The following is a 13,251-nucleotide window of genomic DNA, read 5'->3' as shown; positions in this document are numbered from 1 at the left end:
CTGCAGAAACCTCAGCGAAAATCCACTGACCTGAACACTACCAATAGGTGTGTGCCCAGGCTAGGGAGGATCCGACTTTGTTTTTTTGAGATGGAGTCTCCCTCTTGTCGCCCAGGCTGGAGTACAGTGGCATGATCTCGGCTCACTGGAACCTCCTCCTCCCAGGTTCAAGCGATTCTCCTGCCTCAGCCTCCCGAGTAGCTGAGATCACAGGCGCACATCACCACAACGGCTAATTTTTTTATTTTTAGTAGAGGCGGAGTTTCACCACGTTGGCCAGGATGGTCTTGAACTCCTGACCTCAGTGATCTGCCCACTTTGGCTTCCCAAAGTGTTGGGATTCCTGGCGTGAGCCACCGCGCCCAGTGGAGGAGGACCTGCTTTTAACCCTCAGACCGGGAAGCAGTCACAGGAGGGCTGCGCGTGGCACGGTGGCCATGGTGTTCACATGTACACAACCACCTGAGGCGTCACCTGGAAAACATCTGAGAGTCTGGTCTTGAAGCTGTTCTGGTTGCCCAAGAGGAAGAAGACAGGAAGGGTGGGGATGGTGGTGAAGGCTGAGGGAGCGGCACAGGCTTGCAGGGGTCTAGAAGGTACTTGGGGAGGCACTGATTGTAGGAGTAGCGGAGGTGGAAGCTCAGGAGGACACCTGCATTATGGCTGCGACGGCTGAATCAAAGACGGTCCCCACGGCCCAAAAGTGGAAAGAACCCAGCTGACCATCGAATGAGAAGGGACTCACAAGATGTGGAAATGCAGGATGGTGGGAATCATAACACAGTTCAACAAGGCTCTGCTGAGTGTCACCCTGGGGATGGACCTCAAATCTGTCATGCTTCAGCGTCAGCGTGCGCCAAGACCGGGTCAAGAAAACGTGGTGTATATGTACGATGGAATACCACTCAGCCATGAAAAAGGAGGTCATGTCTTTTGCAGCAACAGGGATGGAACTGGAGGCCACTACTTTATGTGAAAGGACTCAAATCCTGCATGTTCTGACTTATAAGTGGAAGCTAAATAATGTGTGCACAGGAACACAGCGTGGAATGATGGGCACGGGAGACTCGGATTGGGCGGGTGAGGGCTGAGCAATTTCTTAATAGGTACAATGTACATCATCCGTGATGGTCACACGAAAAGCCCACACTTGACCTCTTTTTAATGTTCCCATGTAATAAAACTGCACTTGCACCCATTAAATTTATACCCAGAAAAGCCGATCGTGCTGAGGAAAAGCTGCCAGGCACAAGAGGCCACATGTTGGTTGACTCCATGTCTATGAAGCGTCTGGAATAGCCAAATCCACACAGACAAAAAGTGGCTTCCTGGTCATCAGGGGCTGGAAGTGGGGACAGGGACCCACTAAAACCCAGCATGAGGGAGCTTTGGGGGGATGGAGACTTCCCACACCTGGCTGGTGGTGACAGGTGCACACTCAGCAAATCCACCCACCAGGAATCATCAAATTTTATTTTATTTTTTAAGATGGAGTTTCGCTCTTGTTGCCCAGGCTGAAGTACAGTGGCGTGACCTCCACCTCCCAGGTTCAAGCGATTCTCCTGCCTCAGCCTCCCGAGGAGCTGGGATTACAGCCGTGTGCCACTATACCCGGCTAATTTTTGTGTTTTTTTGTAGAGACAGGGTTTCATCATGTGGGCCAGGCTGGTCTCAAATTCCTGACTTCAGGTGATCCACCCGCTTCGGCCTCCCACAGTGCTGGGATTACAGTGTGAGCCACCGCGCCTGGCCCTGAACTGTATTCTTAAAGTAAGTGAAACTTCAGTTTGTAAATTGTACTCAAGAAAGCTTTCTGAAAAAAAAAAAGAAAGCAAGCTTTTTTGTTTTTAGTCTTTTTTAAAAAAGAAAAAAAAAAGTAACCGCTATCTAAGAGAGCAAATACCAGAGGGGCCAGGTCTGGAGTTCCGAGAAGTTAGGGTCATGGCACTGGTTTTGCACAGCCTGAGTTCAGGGGTACCTGGGCTTTCAACTGAGAAGATGTCGAGGGAGAAACAAGGCCTGGCCCCCAAAGGGAGGCTGCAGTGGGAGACGTAACCGTGGGTGCTGTGCTAACACGGGTGCTGGCTGCAGGGAGCCAGGCCCCGCCGAGGAACCCGCCTGCCACCCACTCCCCGGCAAGCCCAGGTGTTGAAGAGAATGCAGCAGAAGGTAAACCTGACCAGAGCCGGCTTTCTACCCAGAAAAATCCACCCGAGGGAGTCAAGGACAAACGTTCCTGAAGCGGAACGCAGAGGCTGCCGCTCAGGGTCACAGCCGCCCAAGCCACCCGTCTCCCAGACACGTGGACTCCACTAACTCCTTAGAAGACGACTCCAGCTCTCACCTCACAATGGCCAGGAACCAGGAGTCAGACACACAGCAAAGCACCCGAACGCAGCTTCCTAAGGTAACGAACCGCCCCTGCACCGGCCGTCCAGAGCCCTCTCTCACAATGGGTGAGCACACTCACAGTTTTTTTTTTTTTTTTGAGATGGAGTCTCATTCTGTCACCCAGGCTGGAGTGCAGTGGTGTGATCTCGGCTCACAACAACCTCCACCTCCCGGGTTCAAGAGATTCTCCTGCCCCAGCCTCCCGAGTAACTGGAATTACCAGATGCCTGCCATCACGCCCAGCTAATTTTTTTTTTTTTGTATTTTTAGTAGAGATGGGGTTTTACCATCTTGGCCAGGATGGTCTCAAACTCCTGACCTCAGGTGATCCACCCACCTGGGCCTCCCAAAGTGCTGGGATTACAGGCATGAGCCACCACACTTGGCCACTCTGATGCTTCTAACAGTAATAAACCATCCCTGCCCCAGCTGTCCAGTGCCATCTCTCACAATGAATGGGTGGGTATACTCACACAGCAAAGCATCCAAACACAGCTTCTAACGGTAACAAACCACCCCTGAAGCAGCCGTCCAGAACCCTCTCTCACAATGGGTGGGCACCTTGTGGTCTCTGCAGGATGAGGAGCCAGCCCCAGGGGTGTGACTCGGGTACAGGAGGGGGAGATGGGCTCAGATGCTGCCAGGACAGGTAGAGTCCTCCTAATATTCAGAAGCAGAAGAACCCTCAAATACAAAACGCAAATGCGGTAATTACGTGCCTGTGACCAAAAAGAGGGGGTTAAATCCTGGAGGAGGAGGAGGTGAAACCTCCCTGCTCTTGGGGTTCTATTTTAATCCGCAATGATAAGCAGGCGGGCCAAGGTCACGTTGGAATCAAGCACATCCGACAGGGTGTGGTGGCTCACGCCTGTAATCCCAGCACTTTGGGAGACTGAGGTGGGAGGATGACTTGAGTCCAGGAGTTCGAGACCTGTCTGGGCAACATAGTGAGACCCTGTCTCTACTAAAAGGGAAAACATATCCCAGTGTGGTGACGTGCACTCGGGAAGCTGAGGCAGGAGCATCCCATGCGCCAAGGTTGCAGTGAACCGTGATTGCACCACCGGACTCCAGCCTGAGTGACAGAGCAAGACCCTATCTCAAAGAAAAAAACTAAAAACTAAAAACAAAAGAAATCTGAGGGTCCATTTGGAAGCAGCTGACAGATGGGAGGACATCCCTGTCAGCAGGTGTGTGGCACATGGTGAAGCAGGCACAGCGGGATGAGAGGGCAGGCCCTCCCAGCATGGCAAAGGCAGTGGGGATTCGGAGTGACTGTACATGGCCGGGGGGAGGAAGGTGAACGGCAGTCCATGGTGTTTGAGGGGGTCAGGTGGTGGCAGGAACGCTTTTTCCTAAATGGAGTGCCCCACTTGAACATGCATGTGCTTTATAAATGGAAGCACTGATTCACGCACAGAACGTCTGCCGGGAGGTGGGCCAGGTTGCAGGGATCAGCCTTCGGGATGATGGCATCAGCTGAGCTACTTGGTGCCAGTCCTCGGGGAGAGGCGGATGGGGGTGCCGCCATCCACACCGCAGGAGAGCCCGGGAAAGGACACCACAGCCCCATCCTACTTTCTTCTCTGCTCCACTTGCAACATGGCATTCACTGTGGATTAAACGATAAAGCGCTTCGGGCCACGGGGCCAGTTTGCTTCCCTCTTCCTCATTCACGCTCCCTCAGAAATCACAGAGCTCACTGTAGCCTGTATTGATTTTGGCACATGCCACCTTTTCAAAGGCCACGCTGAATGTCCGGTGCCAGCACTCCACCACCAGGCGCTTGAGAGGCTATAGAGACGGCACCCTCCCTGTGCCCGGAGCCCACCCCACCACTCCCTGCCTGGCCGGGAAGCCCACCCACACAAGACGAGTCAAGCGAGGGCTTCAGTTGTGCCTGAAGGGTCATGGGCACTGCGAGAGGCTCTCACTCAAAGACTTAAAGCTTCAGTTCCACTGGAAAGTGAGGCTCAGAAACAGCACTCACTCAGAAGCAGCAGTGGGCCCAGACAGCAGTGGATGAGGGGCTGCACCTGGGGGGAAGAGGGCAGCCCAGGTGCTTCTCCAGCACCAACTCCCAGCGGGTGGGCACTGGGGCCTCGGCGCAGACTCACTTAGCAGCTCCTGGCTGGCTCTTCCAGGCAGGGTTCCAGGAACCATCTCGTGTCCCTGGCTACATAGAGGACTCAGCCCCACAAGGGATTTCACACGGGAACAATGTCTGCTTTGTTGCTGAGAGCTCACACCCGTGGGATTTCTGGTTTCAGCCTCCAGGGGCTTTGTTTGTCTTGAATAGAGTGAAGAAAAGTGGTCTTTGGAAGGTTCCAGAAACAACCAGCTCCCACGAGAAGACTAAACCCTGAGGAGGCTCTGGCTTTCATGAGGAGGTGCTGTGGGTTAAGTCCAGCCTGGAGCAGGGCTGTGGCTCCATCTGTCACTCCAACCGGTCTCCAATGCCTCCAGCAAAGTGGGCAGAACAGCTTCTGGGGAGGGAGCGCCTGCCCTGCACAGGGATGGTCACCGCCAAGGAAGGCGTCACACAGGCAGGGAGGCAGGGTCCGGCCGGGTGCAGGAGGCCCCTGATCTCCCGACACCCTTGCCCCGCAGCCAAGGAAGCAGCTCACTGGCTGAGATGGCCGGGGCCTTCCTCCTGTGTGGCTGATGAGAGCCTCCGAATACGGGTAGCACCGGCAGGAGGGTGGACCCGGGAGAAAGGAAACAGAAATAGACCCCTTGTGGGCACCCCTTGGGCTGGAGAACGGCCCGCAATGGTTCACTTCACAAGTGGCGTTCGTGCCCCCTGACAGGTGGGACCCCAAGGCTCAGACCTTCAGACCCTTGCTCAAAAGCACAGAGTGAATGGGGAGGGGGACGTGATTCTGACCCATGCCAGGAAGAATGTGGCCAGGCTGCTCCCACACGGCACTACCTGCTGGCTGACTGCCTGCCGCGAATTTGACATGCAGGTGCAAATCAGCGCAGTACAAGGCAGTTGGTGGCACGCCCAGCGCCAGCATCCCAGGGCTTCCATCCAGCAGGTTCCAAGGCACAAGGCTGGGCACCCCCAGGACACTGGCTCTGCCCCTCACTGGCTCTGGAGGCCGACCCTCCAGTTCCCATCTGTAAACTGGGATTAAGCAAAACCCTCCTCACGACTAGGAGGGAGCAGTGGGGCTCCAGGGGTGGCTGGTGTCCTCCACCTTCCCCACCTGCAGGTTCCACTCTGTGTTCCGTGTGAGCACATGGGACACACGCCCTCTGGACAGGTGTGCCATCCATCAACCAAGATGCTCCCAGTGCTGTCTGCTGCAAGGCTGCAAGAGAACTACAGGAAACTCGTCTAGAGACCTTAACACAGTGCCTGGCACATGGTAACGTTGGGAAGTCATAAAACACCTCCCAGTGTGGCTCCAGAGTGCTGGGCTTCCCCACGGGCGGGAGGTGTCTTTAGACACATATCACATGAGGGTCAGTGCCCGACGTCAGCCATTTCCTCTGACTTCCTGATTCAGACCCTTAGGCCTGGGGTCTGAAACCCACAAGGGGCGCTCTCCCAGTTCCCCCCGCCCTCCCTCTAGTATCAATAAGCAAGAACAGCAAGTAAAGGGATCGAATGGCTAAAACCCCGCAGCCTGAGCATGGGTCCGCTGGTGGTGGTTACGGGCTTCTCCACCACTGAGAGGTTAACGCTAAGAAATGCTGCGCCCAGGGGCTCAGAAGCCCCGGCCAAGGGACCCAAAATAGAAAAGCCACCCAGTGTAGGCGGGACACAGTAGCTCACACCTGTAATCTCAGCACTTTGGGAGGCTGAGGCGGGTGGATCACCTGAGGTCAGGAGTTCGAGACCAGCCTGGCCAACATGGTGAAATCCCATCTCTACTAAAAATACAAAAAAAAAACCCCAAATTATCTGGGCATGGTGGCAGGCCCCTGTAATCCCAGCTACTCAGGAGGTTGAGGCAGGAGAATCACTTGAATCTGGGAGGTGGGAGGCAGAGGTTGCAGTGAGCTAAGACTGCACCACTGCACTCCAGCCTGGGCAACAGAGTGAGAATCCTTCTCAAACAAACAACAACAACAACAATATGGGACTCTGCCCCTCAACCGCTTTCCACGACAATTGTGAGGCCTCCCCAGCCATGTGGAACTGTGAGTCCATTAAACCTGCTTTTCATTATAAATTACGCCAGGCGCAATGGCTCACGCTGGTAATCCCAGTACTTTGGGAGGCCGAGGTGGGCAGATCACCTGAGGTCAGGAGTTTGAGACCAGCCTAACCAACATGGAGAAACTCGGTCTCTACTAAAAATATAAAATTAGCAGGGCATGGTGGTGCACGCCTGTAATCCCAGCTACTCAGGAGGCTGAGGCAGGTGAATTGCTTGAACCCGGGAGGCGGAGATTGCAGTGAGCTGAGATCGGCACCACTTCACTCCAGCCCAGGTGACAGAGGGAGACTCTGTCTCCAAAAAAATAAATAAATAAATAGGAAAAGAAAAGAAAGAAGAAAGAAAATCACCGCTAGCAAACAGAAAAATGCCAAGCAATTAAAGTAATTAGAGGAAAAGATAACAGATAAGAACAAGGAAAATCCAACATAGGAATAACTACTATTTCTAAAATAAAGGACCCAACCAATAACAAAGAAAAAATAACAAAATACAGGAAAACATCCTTAAACAGAATCTGAAGTTTTTCTAGGAAAAACCAAGAATGCCCAACACCTAACACTTCCTGGTCTAGCAGCGGGAGCCACTTCTTTAGGAATCTAGTCCAAAAAAAAAAAAAAAAAAAAAAGTCACCTATGAGATGGAAACAAATCTGGTGGCCTCAGATGTATCCAAAGCAATGTTCAGGGCAAGAAGACAATCAAACAACATCCCACAGAGGGAAACTGTGACTAAAAAGCACAGAGGAGGTCAGGCACGGTGGCTCACGCCTGTAATCCCAACCCTTAGGGAGGCCGAAGCAGGAGGTTTACCTGAGGTCAGGAGTTCAAGACCAGCCTGGCAACATGGTGAAACCCAGTCTCTACTAAAAATACAAAAAATTAGCCCGGCATGGTGGCAGGTGCCTGTAATCCCAGCTACTTGGGAGGCTGAGGCAGGAGAATCACCTGAACCCAGGAGGCAGAGGTTGTAGTGAGCCAAGATCTAAATATTGCACTCCAGTCTGGGCGACAGAGCGAGATTCCATCTCAAAAACAAAAACAAATACAGAGGAAAAGAGCTTTCAGTCCAAAGGGAACAAGCTTGCATTTTCAAAATACGGTCAATCCTCATTATTCATGAATTCTGTATCAGGGATGCACCTACTTGCTAAAATTTATTTGTAATCCCAAAATCAATGCTTTTCGCACAAAACAGCCAAAGTTTCAGTTGCCCGATGCAGGGGTTCACACGGGAGGGTGACCAAGGCGGCGAAACAGAAGTCAAAGGAGCGTGACTACAGTACATTAGGAACTTACAAGGAACAGAACGGGTCCAACTCAAAACACAACAATTAAAGGCTCAGGAAAATCACAGCAGGCCGGGCACGGTGGTCGGACTTCTCATCCTGGCCCTCATCTTGCAAATGAGTGTCTGACTGTAGCCTATGGAGTGCCATGGTTCTCACTCTGTTTCTGCTTTTTGTTGGTGATTTTGCCATTTAAGAGGGGCCCCTGGCCAGGCACGGTGGCTCACGCCTGAAATCCCAGCACTTTGGGAGGCCAAGGGAGGAGGATCACCAAGTCAAGAGATTGAGACCATCCCAGCCAACATAGTGAAACCCCAACTCTACTAAAAAACACAAAAATTAGCTGGGCGTGGTGGTGCACGCCTGTAGTCCCAGCTACTCGGGAGGCTGAGGCAGGAGAATCACTTGAATCTGGGAGGCAGATTTTGCAGTGAGCCAAGATTGCACCACAGCACTCCAGCCTGGCGACAGAGCAAGAATCCATCTCAAAAAAAAAGAGAGAGAGAGAGAAGAGGGCTGAAGTGCTGTCTACTTGTTTACTTGTTCCCAAGGCAAGAAGGTAGTGATGAGCCTCACAGAGAAAACGTGTCAGAGAGGCTTCAGGGAGGTGCGTGTGAGAGCTCTGTGAGTTCAATGTTAACAAATCCACATTACATATTACATCAGGCATCTTTAAACAGCAACGCACATAAAATAAGATTGTGTATTGACCCGTGGTCAAACATGTGACTGGAGGCTTGTAGGAATGAAACACGGTACTTCCTCTGCGAGCAACGGCCGAGGAGTCACACATTCAGCATCTGTGGCAACGTTTTAGAACACAAGGACCACCGATAATGAGCATCGACCGCGCATTCGCTGAGAAAGCACTGCCCTCAGGACCTCTTCCTAAGAAAACCCACTGAACAAGGAATTCCATCCAATCAAAGGCAAAAGAACCACAAAAAAGGATCTGCCGAAGAAAAGGCCATTGCAAAGGCAGGTGATGGCACTGAGCCCTGCAAGAGAGACGGCTCCGGGGCCTGGGCGCACACTGGACAGTAAGTGTGAGGGACAGTGGCAGCGTGCACAAGTCACTGTCCACACCCAACAAGACTCAGGAGGTTGGGGGGAGTGTGTGTGCACAGATGTGCCTGCACCCATGCACACATAACCAGCTCCTCATTCACCGAACTGATGCCCTTTTCTTCCTGGGCTCAGACATCCGCGGCATTTCCCAGCCTGCTCTGCAATCAGACGCAACCTCCTCATGAAGCCAGGGAAGGTGATGTGTCCTACAAGGTCTGTCTCTTCCCTCTCTCAACTTCTGGGCAGGTACAGAGGACCCCGTGGAGGATTCCAGGCTCCAGGAAGTAGCCCAGCTATCGAATGGAAGGAGCCTGGGTCCCTGAATGTCTGTATGGATCAGAACTTCCCACCTCTCCATCCTGCCAACCCAGGTGGACTGAGAAGAGAGAAAAAAATTAGACATCTGTGTGTTAAGTACCTGAGATTTAAAGGCCTTTTACTATAGCAGTGAGCTTAATTTACCCCCAAGCAATATAGGAAAAGGGCACAGGGAGAGAGCGAAAAAACTAATAAAAACACAAAAATTCCTGCCTTCCAGGGTTTCATAATCGCTTCTTTCAACCTCACGGATTTCAATGGAAAAAGTCTCTTGTGACAAAGAAAAAGCATTTCCTTCACCAGCGTTCTCTCCTCTTACAGTCAAATAAAGTAACATGGACGATGCTTGCTTCTTAATAGCGTGTGTTCTGAGCTAACGCTCATATGTCTCTATCCATATGCACATCCACCCATGGGCTGTAATCCTGCGGAGGGGCGTGTCGGAATGCGGTCAGCAAGTGTTGGTGACGGGACCACCATTGCTAAGCCCAGCATTTGTGCTTTCCTGCCTTACTTGAACTTTTCATAGCCAGAATTTATAGCTGTTATAAGAGGCATTAAATAACACAGAAGAAGGAATCCCCAAACACCACGCTTATCCTCCTGACAGCCTCTGTACTGCCAGGGCAGCCCCTGGGCCCATGGCATGGCCGGATTAACTCTGGGCATCAGGCCACCCTGAGCTTCCCCTCTACGGGTGTCGAATCTTTTGGCTTCCCTGGGCCACACTGGAAGAATAACTGTCTTCGGTTACACATGAAATACACTAACACTAAAGAGAAATGATGACCTAAAGAGAAAAAAAAATTGCAAGAAAACCCTCAGAATGTTTTAAGAGTTTACGCATTTGTGTTAGGCTGCAGTCAAAGCCGTCCTGGGCTGCACGTGGCCCACGGGCCTTGGGTTGGACACGCTTGAACCAGACGGTGAAGCCACGTGGCTGATCTCATTCCTAGAGGGAATGTGTCGGCACATCAGCCCCTCAGCCCGGCTCACGTCTCTCCCAGAGGGAGCAGGGCTGGGGATGGGCTGAGCAGAGGGTCCCTGCTGGGCCACAAGCTGCTGGCAATGGGGAAAGAGGAGACACACATTTAGCCCTCGCTGAGGACCAAGCCCTGGGAGGTGCTAACCCCAGGGCATCTCAGCCCCTCCACAGCGCCAGAAGCCAGGACCTGGGCGTGCACCGACTGAGGCACCAGCAACACTCAGCCAGTGGGCAGCACAAGGCTTCCCAACCTCCAGCACTTGGAGCCCCCTTGCCCATCGTGGCTGGGGCCGGGAGACCATCCTCAGAAATCGGGGTAGACGCAGAGCGCGGGGCTCGCATCCTCAAGCACCTGCAGCAGCCGACACCAGCAGCCCATCTCTCCCCATTCCTTTCACCCAGAGCTAAAATGAGAAGGGTCCTCCCAGCTCACTGGGGTCCCGGGAGAGCCTTCTAGAAAGCACAGGTGAAGCCCATCAGGGGCCTCCCCCAGATGCCCCTCTGAGTCCTAACTCTTCGGTGTCCAACATGTCTACTCCACAGCAAAAGGGCTTCGGACCACCGGCCCCTACTACTGCCACCCCCACCCGCACTCCCCAGTGGACAGATGGCGTGTGAAATGGTCTCAGGTCACCCTGATGAGGTGCCTGTCCACAGCCATCATGTCTGCTCCATGCTTCCAGCTCCATCCCATGCCTCTGATTTGAGACCACACGCAGCACAGGCCCTGCCATGAGCAAGAGGGAACAGGGCTGGGCAACTGGCCCCCAGCGTGTTCTGGTGGATTGGACAGCAGTTGAAGCCACACCCTGTCCTCTGCACACAGAGGTCCCCTGTACACAAAGCCCAGTCCCCGGGGGCCAACCTCCTAGCGGGAGGCAAACCCAACCACAGAGACCCCCAGGCATAAGGACAGACGTTCAGGGCACAGCCAGCATGGGCCAGGACAGCCTGAGAGCTCTGGGGGCCACAGGAACGACACTGGGCCCAGGGCTGGAGGGACAGGAGGAGACGGACAGCAGCCACAGGGGGAGGGGTGCTCAGAGCTGCACCCCCTGGAAGTAGGGGAGCACAGGACACTGGGCATCTGGCATGGTGGAGTCAGGCACCAGGGAAAAGCAGGGCCAGGCCTGAGAGCCTCCTGCACTTGGTGCTAGAGGCCAGCTACGGGGGCACCTGCCCTCCGGCTTTCCTCTGCAAGGTTGTGAAACATTCCTTTCCATCTCTGGGACCCTGGCCTGAATGTCTGGCACATAGTAGGTGCTCAGTGAATGTTTGCGGATGGCGGTGGGGACAGTGACAGTGGCAATAAGGAGGGGAGGCAGCAGGGAGCGGGGGGCAGGACCGGTAGGAAGTCTGCGGGGATGGGGGCAGAAGTTTGGAGCAAGGAAGGAGCACAGTGTGCCCAGAGCAATTGGGACCGCGGGTCCGGGAAGGACCAGAGCAGCGCTCTGGTGTTCAAGCCACAGTTGACATCGTCCAGATGTGAACCAAAGGGCAGACCACGGGGCTCACCGTCTGCTGCAGGTCATGGATGATGACGCGGATCACCAGCGTGTTGCCCTGGCTCTCCTCCATTCTGGCGCCGCCTGGCTTCTCTGCAGTGGCCCGGATCGTGTCGTAGATGGTCTCTTCTTTGGAGCTGTCTGACTCCGACCCCATGGAGTAGTCGGAGAAGCTCTGGGCCATCTCATCCTCACTGGACGTCGGGCTGCGCGGCATGGCTGCCTGTGTCTTCAAGGCAGGGAGAAGGAAGACGAAGAGGAAATGTGAAAATGAGAGAAAATCTAGGGGCACAGGGGGTGCCGGCACTGGAACACACGTGGGCTGGGTGTCACAGTCCGTGTTTGCCAGTGTGACCGCCAGCGAGGGCCCTGTGGGTAGACACATACCAATTCCTGAGCACCACCTGCTCCTCCCGGGAGCCTGAGCCAGAGGCAGCGGCCAGGACCCAGGAAAACCCCATAAGCTCTGGTACCGGCGCCGTGAAACCCTCGCTTTCAAAAGGAACCTGGGCTAGCCGTGGGGATGACCGCAGCTTACAAAGATGCAGCAAAGGGTCACGGGGCTGTCCAAGCTGCCCAGGTAAGAAAAAGGGCTGCCTTTCGTTTCCCTTTGAGGACAGAGCTGCAGGAGAGGAAGAAACCCCGGCTTCAGGTCAGAATGGCAGCAAATTCACGCTGTAATAACCCCCTCTGCTTCAAACACAGAGCAATGATAGGTACCAGGTAAAAATAGAACAAAAAGCCAGAGCCAGGCTCACAGATGAGAGAATCTCCCGGACCAGGATGGGAGCAGAACCCAAAGTCATGAGCAGACTGCAGCCAGCAGACTCGGGGGTCCCCAAGAGGCAGGGCAGCTGGGAGTGCAGCTTCTTCAAGGCCAAGTGCAGTAAAAATTACTCCACAAAGAGCCAGGTCAGGTTGCCAATGACCACCTTAGACCAAGGCTTTTTTTTTTTTTTGAGACAGAGTCTCACTCTGCTGCCAGGCTGGAGTGCAGTGGCAAATCTCGGCTCACTGCAACCTCCACCTCCTGGGTTCAAGCAATTCTCCTGCCTCAGCCTCCTGAGTATCTGGGACTACAGGTGCATGCCACCATGCCCATCTGATTTTTGTATTTTTAGTAGAGACAGGGTTTTAACCACATTGCCAGGATGGTCTCGATCTCTTGACCTCGTGATCTGCCTGTGTCAGCCTCCCAAAGTGCTGAGATTACAGTTGTGAGCCACCATACCTGGCTGACCAAGGTCTTCAAGAAGGACACAGACCGAACTCTGGGAGCAGCCATCCACTATTTGGTGACTGGATCTATGACACCCCCAACCTCTGCAGGGCAGGAGAGCAGAAAGGGTTGGATAAAAGTTGGCTTGAACTGGGGACGTGAGGACCTGGTGGAGGAGGTGCCCTGCTGAACCAGCAATTCTACCTCCAGGCACATTCTGTCAAGAAGGGCAAGGCCACGGGCCCACGGAAAGACACGTAAGATCGTTTCCTACCAAAGAAGCCAGTGGGAATGCACAGTCACCC

At 53.7% G+C, this 13,251-nt stretch overlaps 1 protein-coding gene across 3 annotated transcripts in view; it reads right to left on the bottom strand.

The window, feature by feature from the left end:
- Positions 1-13,251, bottom strand: part of SHANK2 (SH3 and multiple ankyrin repeat domains 2) — a 648,778-nt gene that overhangs the window by 565,672 nt on the left and 69,855 nt on the right. For all 3 annotated transcript variants that reach the window (XM_064370277.1, XM_064370276.1, XM_064370278.1), the window contains exon 2: positions 11,738-11,956. In XM_064370277.1, coding sequence (XP_064226347.1) covers positions 11,738-11,944 — 207 coding nt within the window. In that variant the 5' untranslated portion in view covers positions 11,945-11,956. The remainder of the gene's footprint in view (positions 1-11,737; positions 11,957-13,251) is intronic.

This window comes from Aotus nancymaae, unplaced genomic scaffold (genome assembly GCF_030222135.1).
Source record: "Aotus nancymaae isolate 86718 unplaced genomic scaffold, 86718_ANA_hifiasm-v0.15.2.pri h1tg000106l, whole genome shotgun sequence".
Taxonomy (NCBI): Eukaryota; Metazoa; Chordata; class Mammalia; order Primates; family Aotidae; genus Aotus; species Aotus nancymaae.
The sequence above is the reverse complement of the archived record's forward strand: the minus strand, read 5'-3'. Positions and strand labels throughout refer to the sequence as shown.